We start from the raw sequence: 26,103 nt of genomic DNA on the forward strand, positions 1-26,103 counted from the left end.
ATATATATAATATAGCCTACTATATTTAATTCGCCATAAACTATTGTTTTTTAACAGTTTCACTAATTAATTTGAATTAACTTAATAATTATGACACACCCCTCACTATTGTCATTGGTTGCACTAGAGGAGGTAACATGGAGATCCTACTACGACAAAGGGAGGCTTGATGGATATCCTAAAAACATTGACCCCTAGTGGTGTGAATATTGACTTTGATCTCAGGCCCTTCGTATGAACAATTCTCTTTTAAATTGATATCTTCTTTCGACAGCTTATCAGAGTGCATCCAATATGTTCCTCCTGGTGATGATGCTTATTATGCATTAAGGTTGAACCAAAAGATTACATTACAGTGAAATACAGTTTCACTCAATTCATTCTAACTAACTTAGTAATTATGACACACCCCTCACTATTGACCTTGGTTGCACTAATTGCACTGTTTGTCTACATAACCTGGTTCAAGTATTCATGACATCACACTGAAGAAGACACAGTGATGCTGAAACGTTGGTAAAAACCCAATAAATTACTGGGAGTTTATATATGGAGTGTGGGACTATTTATTTTGATAGTTTATAGTTTATTCATGGTTAGTCAGCACCTCCACACAACATATTTTTTCTTGGTGTGTGCCAGCTTAATGTTATTTATTGTCCCAGACCACAACAACATCTCTGAGTTCTTTATTTGATTGGAATGTTCCGTCAGCAGGGAAATGAGTTTGATACATTGTTCCCATATTGGAGCCAAATTAGTAGAATGCTGGTGCTCCTCTTTCAGCACCTCTATGGCTTTATTACACTTCTCTTCCTCTAGTCCCACTTTACAGGGAGGATCTGGTCCTTCTGTCTCTATTTCAGTAGTTATTATTCTGAAACCTCTCCTGACGGTGTCCAGGGTGTTTATATCTTCCTCTAGTCCCACTTTACAGGGAGAATCTGGTCCTTCTGTCTCTATTTCTGTAGTTATTATTCTGAAACCTCTCCTGACGGTGTCCAGGGTGTTTATATCTTCCTCTAGTCCCACTTTACAGGGAGAATCTGGTCCTTCTGTCTCTATTTCAGTAGTTATTATTCTGAAACCTCTCCTGACGGTGTCCAGGGTGTTTATATCTTCCTCTAGTCCCACTTTACAGGGAGAATCTGGTCCTTCTGTCTCTATTTCAGTAGTTATTATTCTGAAACCTCTCCTGGCGGTGTCCAGGGTGTTTATATCTTCCTCTAGTCCCACTTTACAGGGAGAATCTGGTCCTTCTGTCTCTATTTCAGTAGTTATTATTCTGAAACCTCTCCTGACGGTGTCCAGGGTGTTTATATCTTCCTCTAGTCCCACTTTACAGTGAGAATCTGGTCCTTCTGTCTCTATTTCAGTAGTTATTATTCTGAAACCTCTCCTGACGGTGTCCAGGGTGTTTATATCTTCCTCTAGTCCCACTTTACAGGGAGAATCTCGTCCTTCTGTCTCTATTTCAGGAGTTATTATTCTGAAACCTCTCCTGACGGTGACCAGGGTGTTTATATCTTCTTCACTCCCAGCTCTAAGTCTTTTATTAACTGTTTTCCAAGGTATTGATGTCCACTTCCCCAGAGAATAGTTATGGTATTGATACCCACTTCCCCAGAGAATAGTTATGGTATTGATACCCACTTCCCCAGAGAATAGTTATGGTATTGATACCCACTTCCCCAGAGAATAGTTATGGTATTGATACCCACTTCCCCAGAGAATAGTTATGGTATTGATACCCACTTCCCCAGAGAATAGTTATGGTATTGATACCCACTTCCCCAGAGAATATTTATGGTATTGATACCCACTTCCCCAGAGAATAGTTATGGTATTGATACCCACTTCCCCAGAGAATAGTTATGGTATTGATACCCACTTCCCCAGAGAATATTTATGGTATTGATACCCACTTCCCCAGAGAATAGTTATGGTATTGATACCCACTTCCCCAGAGAATAGTTATGGTATTGATACTCACTTCCCCAGAGAATAGTTATGGTTTTTGTGCCTTTTAATTGGTAACGGCACTTAATACCTTGTATTAGAACCAATACTATAGTGTCTGTTAATGTATTCCTGGAGAATATGGGAGACCTAATGTCTTCCAGTGTTACGCCTCAAATATCACTTTTGTTGATAACAACAGTTATTCACATTTGTCTTCCTATTTCCACAAATTGTCACAAATGTTATTTGGCACTTAATATGCTCTTATTATAGTCATTTCTTTATTTAACCTTTTGAGATGGAAACAGTCTGTAGAACGTTGAATTAAGCCTCTACTGTGATGTGGGGCTGGATGGGAGGTGTTTGAGTCAGTGGTCTGGCAGAGAGCCAGTTCCTGGTCATGCACATTCCACATGATATCGCCTTGCGTTCCATTACTTCTGTAGACAGAAAGGAATTCTCCGGTTGGAACGTTATTGAATATTTATGATAACAACATCTTGAAGATTGATTCTCTACTTAGTTTGACAAGTTTATTCGTCCTGTAATATAACTTTTTTAAGTTTTCGTCCGACGTTCGCCTGGACCTGTGCAAGCTTTTGGACATGTGTACTAAACGTGCTTGCAAAAGTAACTACTTTTTTAAATTAATGGACATTATCGAACAAAACAACAATTTATTGTGGAACACGGATTCCCGGGAGTGCATTCTGATGAAGATCATCAACGGTAAGGGAATATTTATGATGCAATTTCGTATTTCTGTTGACTCCAACATGGAGGAGAAATGTTGTTTATATCTGAGCGCCGTCTCAGATTATTAAATGGTTTGCTTTTTCCGTAAAGTTTTTTTGAAATCTGACATTTTTTTTGAGCGTCCCACATATCCCAGAGAACCTTTCTCCTCCCTTTCATCTACAAGTGAAACATAAGGAATCATAGCTTTCACCTGGATTCACAGTTTGTCATGGAAAGAAAGGTGTCCTTAATGGTTTATACATTCATGGTCCCCACCTGGGGACTGAGGGTTATGAGAGAACCCCCACATCACTAGCTTCTCTTTATTCAACCTGCCATCTACCCACCTGGGGACTGAGGGTTATGAGAGAACCCCCACATCACTAGATTCTCTTTATACAACCTGCCATCTACCCACCTGCGGACTGAGGGTTATGAGAGAACCCCCACATCACTAGATTCTCTTTATACAACCTGCCATCTACCCACCTGGGGACTGAGGGTTATGAGAGAACCCCCACATCACTAGCTTCTCTTTATTCAACCTGCCATCTACCCATCTGGGGACTGAGGGTTATGAGAGAACCCCCACATCACTAGCTTCTCTTTATTCAACCTGCCATCTACCCACCTGGGGACTGAGGGTTATGAGAGAACCCCCACATCACTAGCTTCTCTTTATTCAACCTGCCATCTACCCACCTGGGGACTGAGGGTTATGAGAGAACCCCCACATCACTAGCTTCTCTTTATTCAACCTGCCATCTACCCACCTGGGGACTGAGGGTTATGAGAGAACCCCCACATCACTAGCTTGTATGTTCTACAGCCTTGTAAAGATAAGGAGGGGATGACTGGGAGGCAGGTTGGCATTTATTGTCATGAATCTTGCCCTGGAGGCAGTTCTGTAAAGTGGTCACTAACTGGCACAGGCACAAAGTAATAAAATCAGATTTGAATCCTAACCTCAATCCTAACCACACTGCTAATCCTTCCCTTGAGCATATATATATAATTGTACAATTTGTTATTCAACATAAAAAAACAGAACAAATTATCAAATTGGTATTTTGGAGTTATTGTACGAGTTTAAATGTTTAAACAGAGGATCCATCTAAAACAGTATAAAACAAGATGATAAACAGAGGATCCATCTAAAACAGTATAAAACAAGATGATAAACAGAGGATCCATCTAAAACAGTATAAAACAAGATGATAAACAGAGGATCCATCTAAAACAGTATAAAACAAGTGCAGTATGTTCTGAGAATGTTACTTTAACGTCAACTCATAACGTCACACTATAACTTCATGGGAGTCTTGTGGAAAGACTGCATGTTGTTTTGGGTGGATTGAGTGACGTCTTCATCAACATTTGCAGAATATTCCTGTAATATTTTCACCTCTTGTCAGACGCCAACAGCCTAGTCGGCTGCAGACATTCAATAGGAGTTCAAGTAGTTTATTTGCCATTTGCAGGTATTAAAAGTAAAACATACATTGTAATTCATTGTTGGATCTCTCACATATAGGACAGTACATACCAGAGGAGGCTGCTGAGGGGAGGACGGCTCATAATAATGTCTGGAACAGAGTGAATGAAATGGAACACATGGAAACCACGTGTTTGATACCATTCCACTTATTCCCCTCCAGCCATTACAAGCCTGTCCTCCCCAATTAAGGTCCCACCAACCTCCTGTGGTACAAACACAAACAGTAAAATATGTCATTAAAATGCAAAGTGGTAAAAGATCAGAAAAGGAACCAAAAGGTTCAGTCATGTTCTAATAGTCTGATGGAAACAGTTTAGGTTGATGATTTAACAGGCAGATAGAACTGGGATAGAAGCTATTCTAGAACCTGTAGTCCAGAAACTAATTTAACAAGCAGATAGAACTGGGATAGAAGCTGTTCTAGAACCTGTGGTCCAGAAACTGATTTTACAGGCAGATAGAACTGGGATAGAAGCTGTTCTAGAACCTGTGGTCCAGAAACTGATTTAACAGGCAGATAGAACTGGGATAGAAGCTGTTCTAGAACCTGTGATCCAGAAACTAATTTAAGAGGCAGATAGAACTGGGATAGAAGCTATTCTAGAACCTGTGGTCCAGAAACTGATTTAACAGGCAGATAGAACTGGGATAGAAGCTGTTCTAGAACCTGTGATCCAGAAACTGATTTAACAGGCAGATAGAACTGGGATAGAAGCTGTTCTAGAACCTGTGGTCCAGAAACTGATTTAACAGGCAGATATAACTGGGATAGAAGCTGTTCTAGAACCTGTGGTCCAGAAACTGATTTAACAGGCAGATAGAACTGGGATAGATGCTGTTCTAGAACCTGGGATCCAGAAACTGCCAAGCAACCACTGGTCCTCACTAGACTGGTGCCCTGAATGGCTATTTTTTCATTTTAGTTTTTCAGGTTTTGAAGTGATATCTGTGTTTGTGGAACCACTTGGTGTGTGTGTCCAGTGTGTGTGTGTGTGTGTGTGTGTGTGTGTCCAGTGTGTGTGTGTGTGTGTGTGTGTGTGTGTGTGTGTGTGTGTGTGTGTGTGTGTGTGTCCAGTGTGTGTGTGTTAGTGTTTTTGAGTCCAGTGTGTGTGTGTGTGTCCTCTGTGTGTTTGTGTGTGTGTGTGTGTGTCCAATGTGTGTGTGTGTGTGTGTGTCCAATATGTGTTTGTTTGTGTGTGTCCAATGTGTGTGTCCAGTGTGTGTATTTGTAGGTTTGTGTGTGTCCAATGTGCGTGTCCAGTGTGTGTTTGTGTGTCCAGTGTGTGTGCATGTATGTCCACTTTGTGTGTGTGTGTGTGTGTGTGTGTGTGTGTCCAGTGTGTGTGTGTTAGTGTTTTTGAGTCCAGTGTGTGTGTGTGTGTCCGCTGTGTGTTTGTGTGTGTGTGTTTGTTTTTGTCCAGTGTGTGTGTGTGTGTGTGTGTGTGTGTCCACTGTGTGCGTCTAGTGTGTGCGTGTGTGTGTGTGTTTGAGTGAGTATGTGTGTGTGTGTGTGTGTGTGTTTGCGTGTGTGGGTCCAATGTGTGTGTGTGTGTGTGTGTGTGTTCAGTGTGTGTGTGTGTGTGTCCAGTGTGTGTAAGTCTATTGTGTGTGTGTCCAGTGTTTGTGTGTTTCAGTGTGTGTGTGTCAGGTTATTATTTACAGGGACACTGAGGAGTTGTAATCAACCCAAAACCCTGGAAAGAGGGGCTCAGTGAATGTGGAGGTGATTGTGTACAGGTGGTTCAGTGTGTCGGAGGAGGCTCTATAGAAGGACAGCGTGCCGGCTGGCCAGTCCAGATACACTCCTACTCTGTGGGGTCTGGAGGAGGGGACATCTATGGTAGAGGGATTATTATTGTGATAGGCAGTGTAACTGTTGTCTGAGCAGGACAGACTCCAGGACTTGTCATTGAATCCAAGATAACAGTCCTTAACCCCTCCTCTTCCTTTCCTGCTGATTCCTTTATATGTCACTCCTATGCCAGCCTCTCTCCCACTCCACTCTACCTCCCAGTAACAGCGCCCAGTCAGACCCTCTCTACACAGCACCTGTCTACAGCCCTCAAATCTCTCTGGGTGATCAGGATACGGCTGCTCCTCTGTCCTACATGTCACCTTTCTGTTCTCCTCAGACAGAGAGAGGAGTCTGTCTACTGTGTTTGGGTCCAGTGTGAGATCACAGACATCTGATGGATGAAACCAGACACAATATTAGAAATCATTATCCTTCACTTTTCACTAATTAATTTAATGTAGATGTTTCTAGGTATCAAAAGGAGAAGTTAAGGTAACTTGAGACTTGTTGAATGATCATATGTTATACTGTATGGTAATATAAACACACTTGTTCCCATTAATTACACACACACACACACACACACACACACACACACACACACACACACACACACACACATTTCTAATGTAACACTAAGATACCACACACACACACACTCACCTGTATGCATCATGAACACACACACACACACACTTCTAACGTAACACACACACACACATCCACACACACACCTGTATACATGAACATAAACACACATTTAGTAATACGAACGTACACACACACACACACACACACACACACACACACACACACACGCATTGTCAAAGCAACACTTTGTAAACTTTGGTGTACCTGATTTCTGCTTCTGTAGAACTACAGCTGATATTTAATATGACCAAGTAAGTAATGATGGTGGTCTTTGACTTTGACTTAACCTGAATTAAGACTTATTCTTAGTCATATTCTTCACAGCTGTCAACACTCACATTTTCTAGGCCCAGGTTTCATTCTGTTCTCTCCACCATGTTCCACACTGTAGCGGTAAGCAGAAGAACAGACAGTCATTGAGGGATACACCTGAATTCACACACACACACACACACACACACACACACACACACACACACACACACACACACACACACACACACACACACACACACACACACACACACACACACACACACGCACACACAGTAACATATAACTTTGTCCAAGTGGTGGTCAGAATGTTTGTCTTCTTTGATATAAGGGGCGCTCTTTTAATTTTTGGATAAAAAAACGTTCCCGTTTTAAACAAGATATTTTGTCACGAAAAGATGCTCGACTATGCATATAATTGACAGCTTTGGAAAGAAAACACTCTGACGTTTCCAAATCTGCAAAGATATTGTCTGTGAGTGCCACAGAACTGATGCTACAGGGGAAACCAAGATGAAATTTCAAACAGGAAATGCCCCAGATTTTGAATGCGCTGTGTTCCAATGTCTCCTTATATGGCTGTGAATGCGCCAGGAATGAGCTTAGACTTTCTGTTGTTTCCCCAAGGTGTCTGCAGCATTGTGACGTATTTGTAGGCATATCATTGGAAGATTGACCAGACTACATTTACCAGGTGCTCGCTTGGTGTCCTCCGTTGCAATTATTGCGTAATCTCCACCTGCGTGTATTTTTCCTTTTGTTTCAGAGGAGAAACCCAACTGCCACGAATGATTTATCATCGAATAGATATGTGAAAAACACCTTTAGGATTGATTCTAACCAACGTTGCCATGTTTCTGTCGATATTATGGAGTTAATTTGGAAAAAAGTTTGGCGTTGTAATGACTGAATTTTCGGGTTTTTTTCTTAGCCAAACGTTATGAACAAAACGGAGCGATTTCTACTACACAAATAATCTTTTTGGAAAAACTGAACATTTGCTATCTAACTGAGAGTCTCCTCATTGAAAACATCCGAAGTTCTTCTAAGGTAAATTATTTTATTTGAATGCTTTTCTTGTTTTTGTGAAAATGTTGCCTGCTGAATGCTAGGCTTAATGCTATGCTAGCTATCAATACTCTTACACAAATGCTTGTGTAGCTATGGTTGAAAAGCATATTTTGAAAATCTGAGATGACAGTGTTGTTAACAAAAGGCTAAGCTTGAGAGCCAATATATTTATTTCATTTCATTTCCGATTTTCATGAATAGTTAACGTTGCGTTATGCTAATGAGCTTGAGGCTATGATTACGCTCCCGGATACGGGATTGCTCGACGCTAGAGGTTAATTAGCCTGATGAGTCAAACATGTCTGATATGAACATTGACATAAACCCTCTACATACTTGAGTTTCTCCAGTCTGCAGTGTGGATCCTCCAGTCCAGCAGAGAGCAGTCTGACTCCTGAGTCTCCTGGGTGATTGTAGCTCAGGTCCAGCTCTTTCAGGTGTGAGGGGTTTGACTCCAGAGCTGAGACCAGAGAAACACAGCCTTCCTCTGTGACTAGACAACCTGACAGCCTGCAAAGAGTCAAATCATATTATAATCACACTGATATTCTTTGGTGGTGAAAATAGTGACAGTATATTTTTCTACATATTCAGATACATCAGTGTCCTGAAACCTGCCATATCTATTCATTTATGAATATATTATTATTGTAAATGACACATTCTCCAAGTATTGCTTGTAGATAGAAAGATGCATATTAACAAATATTTGAGTGGACTGACCAGACCAGTTTAAAAAGCAGTATCAGTCAAAAGACAGACAGTGAGGTATCAGATTAGATTGTATTGAGTATACAGTCCACACCATATCTATTTAGACAGTGAGGTATCAGATTTAGATTGTATTGAGTATACAGTCCACACCATATCTATTTAGACAGTGAGGTATCAGATTTAGATTGTATTGAGTATACAGTCCACACCATATCTATTTAGACAGTGAGGTATCAGATTTAGATTGTATTGAGTATACAGTCCACACCATATCTATTTAGACAGTGAGGTATCAGATTTAGATTGTATTGAGTATACAGTCCACACCATATCTATTTAGACAGTGAAGCTAACATTTTAAATGTGTCTCTATACTCCAACATTTTGGATTTCAGATCAAATGTTTCATATGAGGGGACAGTATATAATGTCACCTTTTATTTGAGGGTATTTTCATACATATCCGTTTCACTGTTTAGAAAAATAAAAGCACTTTATGTATCTAGTCCCCCTATTTGAAGAAGTCATAAGTATTCTGAACTATTAACTCAGAGTGTATTAAAGTCGTCGAAAATGTTTGGTCCCCTATTCATTGAACGTAATGACCACATTAAGCTTGTGACTCAAACTCGTTGATTGCATTTGCAGTTTGTTTTGGTTGTGTTTTAGGTTACATTTTTCCCAATATTAAAATGGTGGTGATGCCTGGAGAAATGTACTTTCTAAGTAGAAACATGTTTCTAAAACACTACTATATTAATCCTGATGATGCCTTGATTAATACAAATCATTAACGAATCAACCTGTCTGTCAGTGTCTCCTGACCCCTCCTGTCTCAGCCTCCAGTATTTATGCTGCAGTAGTTTATGTGTCGGGGGGCTAGGGTCAGTTTGTTATATCTGGAGTACTTCTCATGTCCTATCTGGGGTCCTGTGTGAATTTAAGTGTGCTCTCTCTAATTCTCTCTTTCTCTCTTTATTTCTCTCTCTTGGAGGACCTGAGCCCTAGGACCATGCCTCAGGACTACCTGACATGATGACTCCTTGCTGTCCCCAGTCCACCTAGCCGTGCTGCTGCTCCAGTTTCAACTGTTCTGCCTTATTATTATTGGACCATGCTGGTCATTTATGAACATTTGAACATCTTGGCCATGTTCTGTTATAATCTCCACCCGACAAAGCCAGAAGAGGACTGGCCACCCCACATAGCCTGGTTCCTCTCTAGGTTTCTTCCTAGGTTTTGGCCTTTCTAGGGAGTTTTTCCTAGCCATCGTGCTTCTACACCTGCATTGCTTGCTGTTTGGGGTTTTAGGCTGGGTTTCTGTACAGCACTTTGAGATATCAGCTGATGTACGAAGGGCTTTATAAATACATTTGATTTGAGTTGATTTGATTAATAATAATGAGTGAGAATATTACAGAGGCTACAACAAAACATACTAACCTCTCACCATTAACCTCAAACAAAAGGTGACATTCTGTACTGTCTCCTAATATGAAACATTCTATCTCAAATCCAAAATGCTGGAGCATAGCACCAAATGTAAAACTGTAAGCTTCACTGTCCAAACACATATGGTGTGGACTATGTATGCCTGGTAAACACATGTGGATCTGGTGAACAGTTATCACTTGTTGACCAACTACAGGAATACTGACCTCAGAGTCTCCAGGTTACAGTGGGGATTCCCCAGTCCAGCAGAGAGCAGCTCCACTCCTGAATCCTTCAGGTCATTGTTACTGAGATCCAGCTCTCTCAGGTGTGAGGGGTTTGACCTCAGAGCTGAGACCAGAGAAGCACAGCCTTCCTCTGTGACTAGACAGCCTGACAGCCTACAAAGAGTAAAATCATATTAAAATCACACTGATATTATTTGGTGGTGAAAATAGTGGCAGTATATTTTTTCCAACATATTCACATATATCAGTGTTCTGAAACCTGCCATATCTATTCATAAATGAATGTATCGTTATTAGAAATTAGAAATTATCAAAGTATTGCCTGCAGATAGAAACATGTATAGTACAAATATTTGAGTAGACTGACCAGACCAATTTAAAAAGCAGTATCAGTCAAAAGACAGACAGTGAGGTATCAGATTTAGATTGTATTGAGTATACAGTCCACACCATATCTATTTAGACAGTGAGGTATCAGATTTAGATTGTATTGAGTATACAGTCCACACCATATCTATTTTGACAGTGAAGCTAATATTTTAAATGTGGCTCTGTACTCAAACATTTTGGATTTCAGATCAAATGTTTCATATGATGTGACAGTATATAATGTCACCTTTAATTTGAGGATATTTTAATACAAATCTGTTTCACGTTTAGAAATAATATGTATCCATGTATTTATGTATCCAGCCCCCTTTTTGAAGAAGTCATAAGTATTCTGACCAATTCACCTATAGTCTATTAAAGTAGTCAAAAGTATAGTATTTGGTCTGATATTCCTGACTACATCAAACCTGTGACTCAAACTCATTGATTGCATTTGCAGTTTGTTTTGCCCAATATTAAAATGGTAGATGATGACTGGAGTAAATGTCTTTCTTAGTGAGCGAACAACATGTTTCTAAACACCACTAAATTAATCCTGATGATGCCATTATTAAGAAAAATAATAAATGAATAATTAATAGTAATGAGTGACAAAGTTACAGAGGCTACAATAAAACATGCTAACCTCTCACCATTACCAATAACAGAGACGACAACAAAACATGCTAACCTCTCACCATTACCAATAACAGGGGATACAACAAAACATGCTAACCTCTCACCATTACCAATAACAGGGGCTACAACAAAACATGCTAACCTCTCACCATTACCAATAACAGGGGCTACAACAAAACATGCTAACCTCTCACCATTACCAATAACAGGGGCTACAACAAAACATGCTAACCTCTCACCATTACCAATAACAGAGACGAGACGACAACAAAACATGCTAACCTCTCACCATTACCAATAACAGAGGCTACAAAAAAACATGCTAACCTCTCACCATGACCAATAACAGAGGCTACAACAAAACATGCTAACCTCTCACCATTACCAATAACAGGAGAGGTTAGCATTATTTTCTGACCTTTGTGCCTCTATAACTTTGTAATTCGACATTATTCAAGATTCATTCAGGATTGTTCATAATCATAGTAGCATCCACATGAATGTAGAAGTGTTCAGAAACATCTTCTATTCTTACTGACAATACAAGTGAAGTGACTCCAAAATGACAGGACATTATTCACCATTCAGTTTCTATTAAGAAAAACATAATCTGAAACACAACCAAAACAAACTGCAAGTGAATTCAACAAGTTAGTAGAATTACAAGCTTGATGTAATCACTGGAGGCATGGAACATGGGACCAAATACTAAAAAAAATGGGACAACTACATACATAGAGTGCTTTCATTTCTAAACGGTAAAATATATAACTATGAAAAACTTTTTTTAAATTTCACCTTTATTTAACCAGGTAGGCCAGTTGAGAACACCTTTATTTAACCAGGTGGCCAGGTGAGAACACCTTTATTTAACCAGGTAGGCCAGTTGAGAACAAGTTCTCATTTACAACTGCAACCTGGCCAAGACAAAGCAAAGCAGTGTGACACAAACAACAACACAGAGTTACACATGGAATAAAAGTAATTTCAATTTAGCAATTAACACTGGATTGATAGTTGTGCAGATGAGGATGTGCAAGTAGAAATACTGGTGTGCAAAAGAGCAGAAAAACAAAAACAAATCTGGGGATGAGGTAGGTAGTTGGTTGGATGGGCTATTTACAGATGGGCTGTGTACAAGTGCAGCGATCTGAAAGCTGATGCTTAAAGTTAATGAGGGACATAATAAGTCTCCAACTTCAGTGATTTTAGCAATTCATTCCAGTCATTGGCAGCAGATAACTGGAAGGAAAGGCAGCCAAAGTAGGTTTTTGCTTTGGGGATGACCAGTGAAATATACCTGCTGGAGCACGTGCTACTGGTGGGTGCTGCTATGGTGACCAGTGAGCTGAGATAAGGCGTGACTTTACCTAGCAAAGACTTATAGATGACCTGGAGCCAGTTTGGCAACGAATATGTAGCGAGTACAAGCCAACGAGAGCATACAGGTCGCAGTGGTGGGTAGTATATGGGGCTTTGGTGACAAAACGGATGGCACTGTGAAAGACTGCATCCAATTTGCTGAGTTGAGTGTTGGAGGCTATTTGGTAAATGACATCGCCCAAGTCAAGGATCGGTAGGATAGTCAGTTTTACGAGGGTATGTTTGGCAGCATGAGTGAAGGAGGCTTTGTTGCGAAATAGGAAGCTGATTCTAGACTTAATTTTGGATCAAAGATGTTTAATATTGTGTCTGGAAGGAGAGTTTACAGTCTAGCCAGACACCTAGGTATTTATAGTTGTCCACATATTCTAAGTCAGAACTGTCCAGAGTAGTGATGCTAGTTGGGCCGGCAGGTGCGGGCAGTGATTGGTTGAAGAGCATGCATTTCGTTTAACTAGCATTTAAGAGGAGATGGAGGCCACAGAAGGAGTGTTGAATGGCATTGAAGCTTGTTTGGGGGTTTGTTAACACAGTGTCCAAATAAGGGCCAGATGTATACAGAATGGTGTTGTCTGCGTAGAGGTGGATCAAATAATCACCCGCAGCAAGAGCGACATCATTGATATACAGTATACAGAGAAAATAATCGTCCCGAGAATTGAACCCTGTGGCACCCCCATAGAGACTGCCAGAGGTCTGGACAACAGGCCCTCCGATTTGACACACTGAACTCTGTCTGAGAAGTAGTTGGTGAACCAGGCGAGGCAGTCATTTGAGAAACCAAGGCTGTTGAGTCTGCCAATAAGAATATGGTGATTGACAGAGTCGAAAGTCTTGGCCAGGTTGAAGAAGACAGCTGCACAGTACTGTCTTTTATCGATGGAAGTTATGATATCATTTGTGACCTTGAGCATGGCTGAGGTGCAGCCGTGACCAGCTCGGAAACCAGATTGCATAACGGAGAAAGTACGGTGGGATTCAAAATGGTCGGTGATCTGTTTGTTCACTTGGCTTTCAAAGACTTTAGAAAGGCAGGGCAGGATGGATACAGGTCTGCAACAGTTTGGGTCTAGAGTGTCTCCCCATTTGAAGAGGGGGATGACCACTGCCTCTTTGGGCCAGTTGCTGTAGGGGATGCAGAGCTTTTGGCTGGGTTTGGGATCGCCAGGTGGAAAGCATGGCCAGCCGTACAGAAATGCTTCTTGAAATTCTCAATTATCGTGGAATTATTGGTGGTGACAGTGTTTCCTAGTCTCAGTGCAGTGGGCAGCTGGGAAGAGGTGTCTTATTCTCCATGGACTTTACAGTGTCCCAAAACTTTTTGGAATTAGTACTGCATGGATGAACATTTCTGTTTGAAAAAGCTAGCCTTTGCTTTGCTAACTGACTGGGTATGTTGGTTCTTGAATTCCCTGAAAAGTTGCATATCGTGGGAACTATTCTAAGCTAGTGCAGTACGCCACAGGATATGTTTGTGCTGGAAAAGGGCAGTCAAGTCTGGAGTGAACCAAGGGCTACATCTCTTCTTAGTTCTACATTTTTTGAAAGGGGAATGCTTATTTTAGATTTTTATTTAAAAATATATATATTTTACCTTTATTTAACTCGGCAAGTCAGTTAAGAACTAATTCTTATTTACCATGACGGCCTACACCGGCCAAACTCTGGCGACACTGGGCCAATTGTGCGCCGCCCTAGGATGCCGCCCTATGCCGTGATTGGGAGAATCTCTCAATCACGGCTGGTTGCGATACAGTGTCGTCTGTATCACAACCAGGCATTCTCTACTGACGGGATGAGGTCAATATCGTTCCAGGATACCCGGGTCAAGTCGATTAGAAAGGCCTGCTCGCTGAAGTGTTTTAGGGAGCGGTAAAACAGTGATTAGTGGTGATCGTTTGACCGCGTACCCCATAATGGACGCTGGCATCGAGGCAGTGATTACTGAGATCCTGGTGGAAAAAGGTGACATTCTGTACTGTCTCCTAATATGAAACATTCCATCTCAAATCCAAAATGTTGGAGCATAGCACCACATTTAAAACTGTAAGCTTTACTGTCCAAACACATATGGTGTGGACTATGTGTGCCTGGTGGATGTGGATCTGGTGAACAGTTACCACTTGTTGACCAACTACAGGAATACTGACCTCAGAGTCTCCAGTTTACAGTGGGAATTCTCCAGTCCAGCAGAGAGCAGCTTCACTCCTGAATCCTTCAGGTCATTGTTCCTCAGATCCAACTCTCTCAGGTGTGAGGGGTTTGAACTGAGAACTGAGGCCAACACTTTACAGGATGTGTCTGTGAGTTTACAACCAGCGAGTCTGAAACACAGAAGACAGACAATGACAGACAGGTTATATTAAAATGTTACACTTAGCTTTCCCTGCTTAAGCTGTTAACCGGGCACGAATAATGTGTTGGGTTTGACCTCAGAGCTGAGACCAGAGAAGCACAGCCTTCCTCTGTGACTAGACAGCCTGACAGCCTGCAAAGGGTCAAATTATATTAAAATCACACTGCTATTCTTTGGTGGTGAAAATAGGGGCAGTATATTTTTCTACATATTCAGATATATCAGTGTCCTGAAAGCTGCCATATATATTCATAAATTAATGTATCATTACTAGAAATGATTAGAAATGACACATTCTTATTAGAAATGACAAATTATCAAAGTATTGCTTATAGAGAGGACAATGCATATTACAAATATTTGAGTACTGACCAGACCAGTTTGAAAAGCAGTATCAGTCAAAAGACAGACAGTGAGGTATCAGATTTAGATTGTATTGAGTATACAGTCCACACCATATCTATTTTGACAGTGAAGCTAACATTTTAAATGTGGCTCTATACTCCAACATTTTGTATTTGGGATCAAATGTTTCTTGTGAGGTGACAGTATATAATGTCACCTTTTATTTGAGGGTATTTTCATACATATCTGTTTCACCATTTTCAAATGAAAGCACTTTATTTATCTAGTCCCCCTATTTCAAGAAATAATAAGTAATAACAACTTATCTCATAGTGTATTAAAGTTGTCAAAAGTATAGCATTTGGTCTGATATTCCTTTAACGCAATGACTATATCAAGATTGTGACTCAAACTCGTTAATTGCGTTTGCAGTTTGTTTTGGTTGTGTTTTGGGCTATATTTTGCTGTCTAAGTGAGTAGATAACATGTTGTGTATGATCTTTGTGCCTCTGTAACTTTCTCATTCATCATCATTCACGAATCATTCATGATTATTCATAATCATAGTAGCATCCACATGAATGTAGAAGTGTTCAGAAACATCTTCTATTCTTACTGACAATACAATTGAAGTGACTCCAAAATGACAGGACATTATTCACCATTCAGTTTCTATTAGGAAAAACATCTAAAACACAACAAAACAACCTGTAAATGAATTCAACAAGTTTGTAGAATCACAAGCTTGATGTAATCACTGCAGACATGGAATATGGGACCAAATACTAAACTTTTGACTTAATGAATTGTCCAAATAATTATGATTTTTTTTTAAATGGGAGAACTGCATACATAAAATGCTTTAATTTCTAAACGGTAAAATTAACAGTTTTTTTATTTACAGTGCCTTGCGAAAGTATTCGGCCCCCTTGAACTTTGCGACCTTTTGCCACATTTCAGACTTCAAACATAAAGATATAAAACTGTATTTTTTTTGTGAAGAATCAACAACAAGTGGGACACAATCATGAAGTGGAACGACATTTATTGGATATTTCAAACTTTTTTAACAAATCAAAAACTGAAAAATTGGGTGTGCAAAATTATTCAGCCCCCTTAAGTTAATACTTTGTAGCGCCACCTTTTGCTGCGATTACAGCTGTAAGTCGCTTGGGGTATGTCTCTATCAGTTTTGCACATCGAGAGACTGACATTTTTTCCCCATTCCTCCTTGCAAAACAGCTCGAGCTCAGTGAGGTTGGATGGAGAGCATTTGTGAACAGCAGTTTTCAGTTCTTTCCACAGATTCTCGATTGGATTCAGGTCTGGACTTTGACTTGGCCATTCTAACACCTGGATATGTTTATTTTTGAACCATTCGTAGATTTTGCTTTATGTTTTGGATCATTGTCTTGTTGGAAGACAAATCTCCGTCCCAGTCTCAGGTCTTTTGCAGACTCCATCAGGTTTTCTTCCAGAATGGTCCTGTATTTGGCTCCATCCATCTTCCCATCAATTTTAACCATCTTCCCTGTCCCTGCTGAAGAAAAGCAGGCCCAGACCATGATGCTGCCACCACCATGTTTGACAGTGGGGATGGTGTGTTCAGCTGTGTTGCTTTTACGCCAAACATAACGTTTTGCATTGTTGCCAAAAAGTTCAATTTTGGTTTCATCTGACCAGAGCACCTTCTTCCACATGTTTGGTGTGTCTCCCAGGTGGCTTGTGGCAAACTTTAAACAACACTTTTTATGGATATCTTTAAGAAATGGCTTTCTTCTTGCCACTCTTCCATAAAGGCCAGATTTGTGCAATATACGACTGATTGTTGTCCTATGGACAGAGTCTCCCACCTCAGCTGTAGATCTCTGCAGTTCATCCAGAGTGATCATGGGCCTCTTGGCTGCATCTCTGATCAGTTTTCTCCTTGTATGAGCTGAAAGTTTAGAGGGACGGCCAGTTCTTGGTAGATTTGCAGTGGTCTGATACTCCTTCCATTTCAATATTATCGCTTGCACAGTGCTCCTTGGGATGTTTAAAGCTTGGGAAATCTTTTTGTATCCAAATCCGGCTTTAAACTTCTTCACAACAGTATCTCGGACCTGCCTGGTGTGTTCCTTGTTCTTCACGATGCTCTCTGCGCTTTTAACAGACCTCTGAGACTATCACAGTGCAGGTGCATTTATACGGAGACTTGATTACACACAGGTGGATTTTATTTATCATCATTAGTCATTTAGGTCAACATTGGATCATTCAGAGATCCTCACTGAACTTCTGGAGAGAGTTTGCTGCACTGAAAGTAAAGGGGCTGAATAATTTTGCACGCCCAATTTTTCCGTTTTGGATTTGTTAAAAAAGTTTGAAATATTCAATAAATGTCGTTCCACTTCATGATTGTGTCCCACTTGTTGTTGATTCTTCACAAAACAATACAGTTTTATATCTTTATGTTTGAAGCCTGAAATGTGGCAAAATGTCGCAAAGTTCAAGGGGGCCGAATACTTTCGCAAGGCACTGTATTTAAGAGACCACTGCAAAATTATCAGATTTTCTGGTTTTACTATTTATAGGTATGTGTTTGGATAAAATTGACATTTTGTTTAATTCTATAAACTACTGACAACCTTTCTAAATTTCAAATAAAATTTATTTGCAGAAAACAGTGTTGTCAGACCTCGAATAATGTAAAGAAAATAAGGTCATATTCATTTTTAAACAACACAATACTAATGTTTTAACTTAGTAAGAGTTTAGAAATCAATATTTGGTGGAATAACCCTGATTTTCAATCACAACTGTCCTGCTTCTTGGCATGATCTCCACCAGTCTTTCACATTGATGTTGGGTGACTTTATGCCTCCTGGCGCAAAAATTAAATCAGCTCGGCTTTGTTTGATGGCTTGTGACCATCCATCTTCCTCTTGATCACATTCTAGAGGTTTTCAATGAGGTTCAGGTCTGGAGATTAAGCTGGCCATGACAGGGTCTGGTGGTTCTCCATCCACTCCTTGATTGACCTGGTTATGTGGCATGGAGCATTGTCCTGCTGGAAAAACCAATCCTCAGAGTTGGGGAACATTGTCAGAGCAGAAGGAAGCAAGTTTTCTTCCAGGACAACCTTGTACGTGGCTTGATTCATGCGTTCTTCACAGAGACAAATCTGCCCGATTGAAGCCTTGCTGAAGCACCCCCAGATCATCACCGATCCTCCACCAAATTTCACAGTGGTTGCGAGACCTGGAGAGACCTACAAGCCACAGTGTCTCGAACCCACTGTGAAATTTGGTGGAGGATCGGTGATGATCTGGGGGTGCTTCAGCAAGGCTTCAATCGGGCAGATTTGTCTTTGTGAAGGACGCATGAATCAAGCCACGTACAAGGTTCTCAAAAAACATACATTTGAAAGACTGGTGGAGGGCATTCCAAGATGCTTAAAAGCTGTGTTTGAAAATCAGGCTTATTCCACCAAATATTGATGACTGAACTCTTCCTAAGTTAAAACATTAGTATTGTGTTGTTTAAAAATATTTAACTTATTGTCTTTGCATGCGAGGTCTGATAACACTTTTTGTTATTTTGACCATTTCTGCAAATAAATGCTCTGAATGATAATATTGTTGGGGGGGATTTGGGAGACATGTTGTCAGAAGAAGATAGAATAAAACAAAAATGTTAATTTCACCCAAACACCTATAAATAGTAAAACCAGAGAAACTGATAACTTTTCAGTGCTCTCTTAATTTTCTTAAGGGCTGTATGTGACTGAAAATCTTTAAATAAAAGGTGACATTCTGTACCGTCACCTAATATGAAACATTCCATCTCAAATCCAAAATGTTGGAGGATAGCACCACATTTAAAACTGTAAACCTCACTGTCCAATCACATTTGGTGTGGACTCTGTGTGTCTGGTAAACACATGTGGATCTGGTGAACAGTTATCACTTGTTGACCAACTACAGGAATACTGACCTCAGAGTCTCCAGTTTACAGTGGGGATTACTCAGTCCAGCAGAGAGCAGCTTCACTCCTGAATCCTTCAGGTCATTGTTACTCAGGTCCAGCTCTCTCAGGTGTGAGGGGTTTGACCTCAGAGCTGAGACCAGTGAAGCACAGCCTTTCTCTGTGACTCCACAGCCTGACAGCCTGACAAAGAGATCATCATGAATTCACAAACACACTGTTAATTTAACGAGTCGTGTAGAAGGACAATGGCAGATGCATTTGGTTAATTATCCGAAACAACATATAGATTCATTTTCCGTCTCCAAGAATTGTATGTTGATAATGTTATAATAATGTGAAAATCATTGCATTCAGTTTGTTCTTCAATATGTATTTTTTTCAAAAATTAATATTGCTTCTTGATGATTAGTTCTTATATGTCATTTTATTTACTCACAGAGCAGCTCTGGAGGCTTTGACCACTGGCAGCAGCCTCAGAAGACCTTCCTCTGATCTGGAGTATTTCTTCAGGTCAAACACATCCAGCTCCTTTTCTGAAGTCAGCAGCACAAAGACCAGAGCTGACCACTGTGCAGGTGACAGTTTGGCTTCGGAGACACTTCCTGAACTCAGGTAGCTTTGGATATCCTGCACTAGAGAATGGTCATTCAGTTCATTCAGACAGTGGAACAGATTGATGCACCTCTCTGGAGAGGGATTCTCCCTGATCTTCTCTTTGATGTACTTGACTGTTTCTTCATGGGTCTGTGAGCTGCTTCTTGTCTTTATCAGTAGACCTCGTAAGTGCTTCTGATTGGACTCCAGTGAGAGGCCCAGAAGGAAGCGGAGGAAAAGGTCCAGGTTTCCCGTCTCACATCGTAAGGCTTTATCCACAGCACTCTTGTAGAAAGTAACTTCAGGTTCGTCTTTTGTTTGAAGTTTGTCCATTAGATTCTCATTGTTGTTGATGAATGAGAGGAACACATATACAGCAGCCAGAAACTCCTGAATGCTCAGATGAACAAAGCAGTACACCTTGTCCTGGTACAGCCCACATTCCTCTTTAAAGAGCTGTGTGCACAATCCTGAGTACACTGAGGCTTCATTGACATCAATGCCAGCCTCTTTCAGGTCTTCTTCATAGAAAATCAGATTGCCCTTCACAAGCTGTTGAAAAGCCAGTTTTCCCAGTGACAGAATGCTCTCTTTATTCCAGTGTTGACCTGTCTCTTCTTTCCCAAGATACTTTTCATTCTTCTGTTTGGTATGAAACACAACAAGGTGTGTGTACATCTCAGTCAGTGTCTTGGGCATCTCTTCTCTCTTATGTTTCAGCATGTGTTCAAGGACTGTTGCAGAAATCCAACAGAAGACTGGAATGTGGCACATGATGTGGAGGCTCCTTGATGTCTTTATGTGTGAGATGATTCTGCTGGCCAGGTCCTCATCACTGAATCTCTTCCTGAAGTACTCCTCCTTCTGTGGGTCATTGAACCCTCGTACCTCTGTCAATTGGTCAACACACCCTGAAGGGATCTTATTGGCTGCTGCAGGTCGGGTAGTTATCCAGAGGAGAGCAGAGGGAAGCAGATTTCCCTTGATGAGATTTGTCAGCAGAACATCCACTGAAGTTGACTCTGTGACGTCACAACAGATCTTGTTCTTCTGGAAGTCTAGGGGCAGTCGGCACTCATCCAGACCATCAAAGATGAACAGAACTTTGTACTTGTTGTAGTTGGAGATTCTTGATTGTTTGGTTTCCATTGAGAAGTGATTGAGAAGTTCAATGAAAGTGTGTTTGTTCTCTTTCATCAAATTCAGCTCCCGAAAAGGGAATGAAAATACAAATTGGACTTCCTGATTTGCTTTTCCTTCAGCCCAGTCCAGAATGAACTTCTGCACAGAGACTGTTTTTCCAATGCCAGCGACTCCCTTTGTCAGCACAGTTCTGATAGGTTTGTCTTGTCCAGTTAAGGGTTTGAAGATGTCATTACATTTGATTGCAGTCTCTGGTGTTGCTTGTTTCCTGGTTGTTGTCTCAATCTGTCTTAGCTCGTGTTCATTATTGACCTCTCCTGTTCCACCCTCTGTGATGTAGAGCTCTGTGTAGATCTTATTGAGAAGTGTTGGGTTTCCTTGTTTAGCGATCCCCTCAAATACACATTGAAACTTCTTCTTTAGATTAGATTTGAGTTCATGTTGGCAAATCACAGCAAGATCATCTGAATCTAGAAATAACACAGAGGATATTAATATTACGTCTGTTTTAATGCCTACAGTATTATAGGACTGTTGTAACGTTTTAAATTATAATAATTTATTCTCTTAACTGACTGTATAAATTTCGTAAATGTTTTCATCATTACAGACTGGTGTGACTGTTTAATATTATCATTGGTATTATTGATGGTATTATTAATGTTCTCTCTCTCTCTCTCTCTCTCTCTCTCTCTCTCTCTCTCTAATTTAATCACCAAATCACATCCCTGCTGCTACTTGATGAGGTCACTAGGTGTTGTTTTAAGGCTGCTACAATATCATTGAGTTACACAGCTGCTTTAGCTGTACTTTAGCTACAGCTTTTAAATGTTATAAAACATCATTCAACATGAGGCAGACAGATTTTACATTTCTCCAGTGTGTCAGCAAGCTCCTTCTGGTTCATTTTCCTCAGGATGTGCAGTGTGATCTTCAGAGCCCCCTCTCTGGCACTGCTCTCCTGCTTCTCATCTTCAGCATCCACCACTTCCTTATCCTGCTTCTGACTCTCAAAGCCTTCTGGGAGTTCTGGACTAAGAATTCTCTTGAATATCTTCAGCTCGTTCTTCACAAATGTCATAATACTCTCTTCAAGCATCTGAAATAAATAAAGTAAATAAGTTAAGCAAGAGACAAAATGCTTTCTCATTAACACATTAATGAATGATTGACAGATCAACTTTACTTGAGGTAAACAAAAACAAATGTACATAACAGGACCACATACACTGAATATGGAGTCCAGGTCTGTTTGATGACTCTGGGAAGACTGACCACTGAGATACTCTGACTCTGATCTCTCCTGTCGATTTCTGTGGACAAAACTTGAAATTACATCTCCTCATCGCACGCACCCACGCACGCACGCACTCTCTCTCTCACACACACACACACACACACACACACACACACACACACACACACACACACACACACACACACACACACACACACACACACACACACACACACACACACACACACACACACGGAGGGAATGTTTTTTAAATTTTGTTTTAGGACTATGAAAATGGACAAAATGATTAGCCTATGGATTATGAAAACAACAACAATAAATGTAAAATGGGAGAGGAGAAATGACTAAAGACAGTGTTGTTTAACTCACTGACCATGACCCATGAATTCTTCTTACCTTCGTTCAGTAGAACAGTCTCCCTCTCTAAAGTGTATAGGTAGAATCATAGACTGGTCACTCTTCATGGAAACACAGCTGGGTACAGGGGAGGCTGGTCTCTCCTGCTTGATTGGACTTCAACACAACAGAGACAAACATTACATCTCATCTACTCTGAGCTCAGATGGGGAAACATAAGAAGAGTTTCATTCCATAATGCTATATATCACTTTTCAGAAATGTTCGTGAATTAGCTTTTATTGTTTAAAGAAGTTATGTTTATGTTAAGTTATGTTTATATATTTTTGCTAAATGAGGAGATGGCACGTGGGTACCTGCTTCTATAAACCAATGAGGAGATGTCATGTGGGTACCTGCTTCTATAAACCAATGAGGAGATGGCGCCTGGGTACCTGCTTCTATAAACCAATGAGGAGATGGCACGGGGGTACCTGCTTCTATAAACCAATGAGGAGATGCCTCGTGGGTACCTGCTTCTATATACCAATGAGGAGATGCCTCGTGGGTACCTGCTTCTATAAACCAATGAGGAGATGGCGCCTGGGTACCTGCTTCTATAAACCAATGAGGAGATGCAGCGCGATCTGCGTCACAAATAGAACTGACTTCTAGACGATCGGTGGCGCGCGCGAGCAGTGTGTCATTTTTAATAACGAAAATAATTTTGCGACACGAGCGTTGTCGTTACTCTGCCTTCTCCAGGGGCATGTTGAGGTAAATTTACTAACTGGGAGGGTTGAATGGTGTAATTTATTGGAGGGATGGAAGACGCACTCTCGAGGTTGTTTACTCGCTATATCAGATATTAAGATGATTTTTATAATGAATGTATACTGAGGTTGAGGTTCTGACTAGTGATTATTTACCCGATGTTCAATACCTGCTATTGAGGCGTCCTGAAAATAATATTCAAAAGTTTGGTCCTTGGACACAGAGGGGTTAAACACTAAAGTTACCGTCCATCTAGTGAAGAGAGGAGAACCGGACAGAGGTAGCCAGCATCCGTCAACGAGAGAGGGAGAAGCCTCACCGGGATTTAACAGGTGGAAGAAACAACCGGGGAGCTCCATCGGTCCACAAGAAATGCAGACAGTCGGTGATGATGTAGTGGTAGCTATGGTAACTAGGATGCTGCTGGTAGAGTAGCTAGCTAGTTTACCGAGCTGTACCGAATAGTTTGGCTAATTAGCAGGTCGTTCGTCTGTCCCTCGTCTCGATGATGATGATGAATCCGATGAACCACAAAATGAAACAAGGATAGAGAGTGAAAAGGATCTGGCTACACTCACACTGTCCCTGACCGTAAAGAAAAAAGCTAATTGAACAGTAAACTTCGGTGTCTCAACACTGTAACAAACTCCATCGTTATTCCCCAAGATCAGCTCAGTCCACTCTGCGCGTAACCGGACAACATCCTTGGCGCCACACCGAATGTGGACGCGGACAGTTCTGTACGGGGACGCGGACATTTCTGTACGGGTACGCTGACAGTTCTGTACGGGGATGCTGACAGTTCTGTACGGGGATGCTGACAGTTCTGTACGGGGACGCGGACAGTTCTGTACGGGGACGCGGACAGTTCTGTACGGGGACGCGGACAGTTCTGTACGGGTACGCTGACAGTTCTGTACGGGGATGCTGACAGTTCTGTACGGGGATGCTGACAGTTCTGTACGGGGACGCGGACAGTTCTGTACGGGGACGCGGACAGTTCTGTACGGGGACGCGGACAGTTCCGAACGCGGACACGCACAGTGCAACACAATCAACTAAACCCAGTCTTTACAGTGGGTTACATTATAAATATTCATTTTTTATTATTATGTTAAACAAACATTCAATATTTTGAGATCTGGGTCCATATCGCCAAAGTGTCTCAGAGTAGAAAATTGGTCGTATAAGTGCTGAGAATAAAGACATTTTACACTTGTGTATAAGTGGGTGGGTAACTATGCATGAAGTCTCTAGTCCCACCTAGTCAGCAGATATTTAGGACACCTCGTGAGCTATCCTAAGTAGTTAAGAGTTAACAGCAGGTGTCCTAAGTAGTTAAGAGTTAACAGCAGGTGTCTTGATAATACTATAGAATAATGCAGTGAGTCAGTGGTTCCTGAGCCACATGTAATTGCTTTGAGTAGTTAAAATAATGTTTTGATATTTGATATGATCAATCCATTAATAATATAGACCGACATTAAAATAATGTTTTGATATTTGATATGATCAATACATTAATAATATATGATGATTTATGTGTCATAAATATGTAAAACAAGTGATACCATGTATGTCTCTAAAGTGTTTTGTCTTCATTTTGGCAGATTAACTCATGCTTATTCCCCAAGATTAACTCAGGTTTTCACCCAGTGGCTAAGGAGTTGGACATGTGGCCTAAAGGTGGCTGGTTTGAATCCCTGGCCGGGTGCTGGAAATGTTCTATTTGCTAACCGCAAGGGTTGCAAGATGTAATTTATTGACGGGCTGGAAGTCGCACTCTTGTCTTTTCTATTCCGAGGTTGTGGGGTCAGTCTGTTATATCTGGAGTATTTCTCCTGTCTTATCTGGTGTCCTGTGTGAATTTAAGTATATCTCTAATTTTCTCTCTCTCTGAGGACCTGAGCCCTAGGACCATGCCTCAGGACTACCTGGCCTGATGACTCCTTGCTGTCCCCAGTCCACCTGTCCTCCCCAGTCCACCTGGTCATGCTGCTGCTTCAGTTTCAAATGTTCTGCCTGTGGCTACGGAACCCTGACCTGTTCACCGGACATGCTACCTGTCCCAGACCTGCTACCTGTCCCAGACCTGCTGTTTTCAACTCTCTAGAGACAGCAGTAGATATACTCTGAACCATCAGCTTTGAAAAGCCAACTGACATTTACTCCTGAGGTGCTGACCTGTTGCACCCTCTACAACTATTGTGATTATTATTATTTGACCATGCTGGTCATTTATGAACATTTGAACATCTTGGCCATGTTCTGTTATAATCTCCACCCGGCACAGCCAGAAGAGGACTGGCCACCCCTCATAGCCTGGTTCCTCTCTAGGTTTCTTCCTAGGTTTTGGCCTTTCTAGGGAGTTTTTCCTAGCCACCGTGCGTCTACACCTGCATTGCTTGCTGTTAGGGGTTTTAGGCTGGGTTTCTGTACAGCACTTTGAGACATCAGCTGATGTAAGAAGGGCTTCATAAATACATTTGATTTGATTTGAATTGATGTGGATGAAGTCTTATGCCAGACCCACAAAGAAGGCGAGAAGTTACCTAA

At 41.0% G+C, this 26,103-nt stretch overlaps 2 protein-coding genes across 2 annotated transcripts in view; both read right to left on the reverse strand.

Moving 5' to 3' along the window:
- Window positions 1-5,854: 5,854 nt before the first annotated feature.
- LOC139379544 (NACHT, LRR and PYD domains-containing protein 12-like) overlaps window positions 5,855-26,103 on the reverse strand; it is a 151,090-nt gene continuing 130,841 nt past the window's right edge. The window contains exons 9-14 of the mRNA XM_071122360.1: window positions 19,449-19,622; window positions 14,923-15,096; window positions 10,361-10,534; window positions 8,325-8,498; window positions 6,983-7,029; window positions 5,855-6,384 (exon numbers count right to left, since the gene is read on the reverse strand). Of these exons, the coding sequence (XP_070978461.1) occupies window positions 5,855-6,384; window positions 6,983-7,029; window positions 8,325-8,498; window positions 10,361-10,534; window positions 14,923-15,096; window positions 19,449-19,622 (1,273 nt within the window). The remainder of the gene's footprint in view (window positions 6,385-6,982; window positions 7,030-8,324; window positions 8,499-10,360; window positions 10,535-14,922; window positions 15,097-19,448; window positions 19,623-26,103) is intronic.
- Window positions 19,875-22,147, reverse strand: LOC139378820 (NLR family CARD domain-containing protein 3-like). The gene is made up of 2 exons (XM_071121342.1): window positions 22,050-22,147; window positions 19,875-21,649 (listed from the first exon to the last, which is right to left on the reverse strand). The coding sequence occupies exons 1-2, from the start codon at window positions 22,084-22,086 to the stop codon at window positions 19,875-19,877; spliced, it is 1,812 nt and encodes a 603-aa protein (XP_070977443.1). The 5' UTR covers window positions 22,087-22,147.

This window comes from Oncorhynchus clarkii, chromosome 21 (assembly GCF_045791955.1).
Source record: "Oncorhynchus clarkii lewisi isolate Uvic-CL-2024 chromosome 21, UVic_Ocla_1.0, whole genome shotgun sequence".
Classification (NCBI taxonomy): Eukaryota; Metazoa; Chordata; class Actinopteri; order Salmoniformes; family Salmonidae; genus Oncorhynchus; species Oncorhynchus clarkii.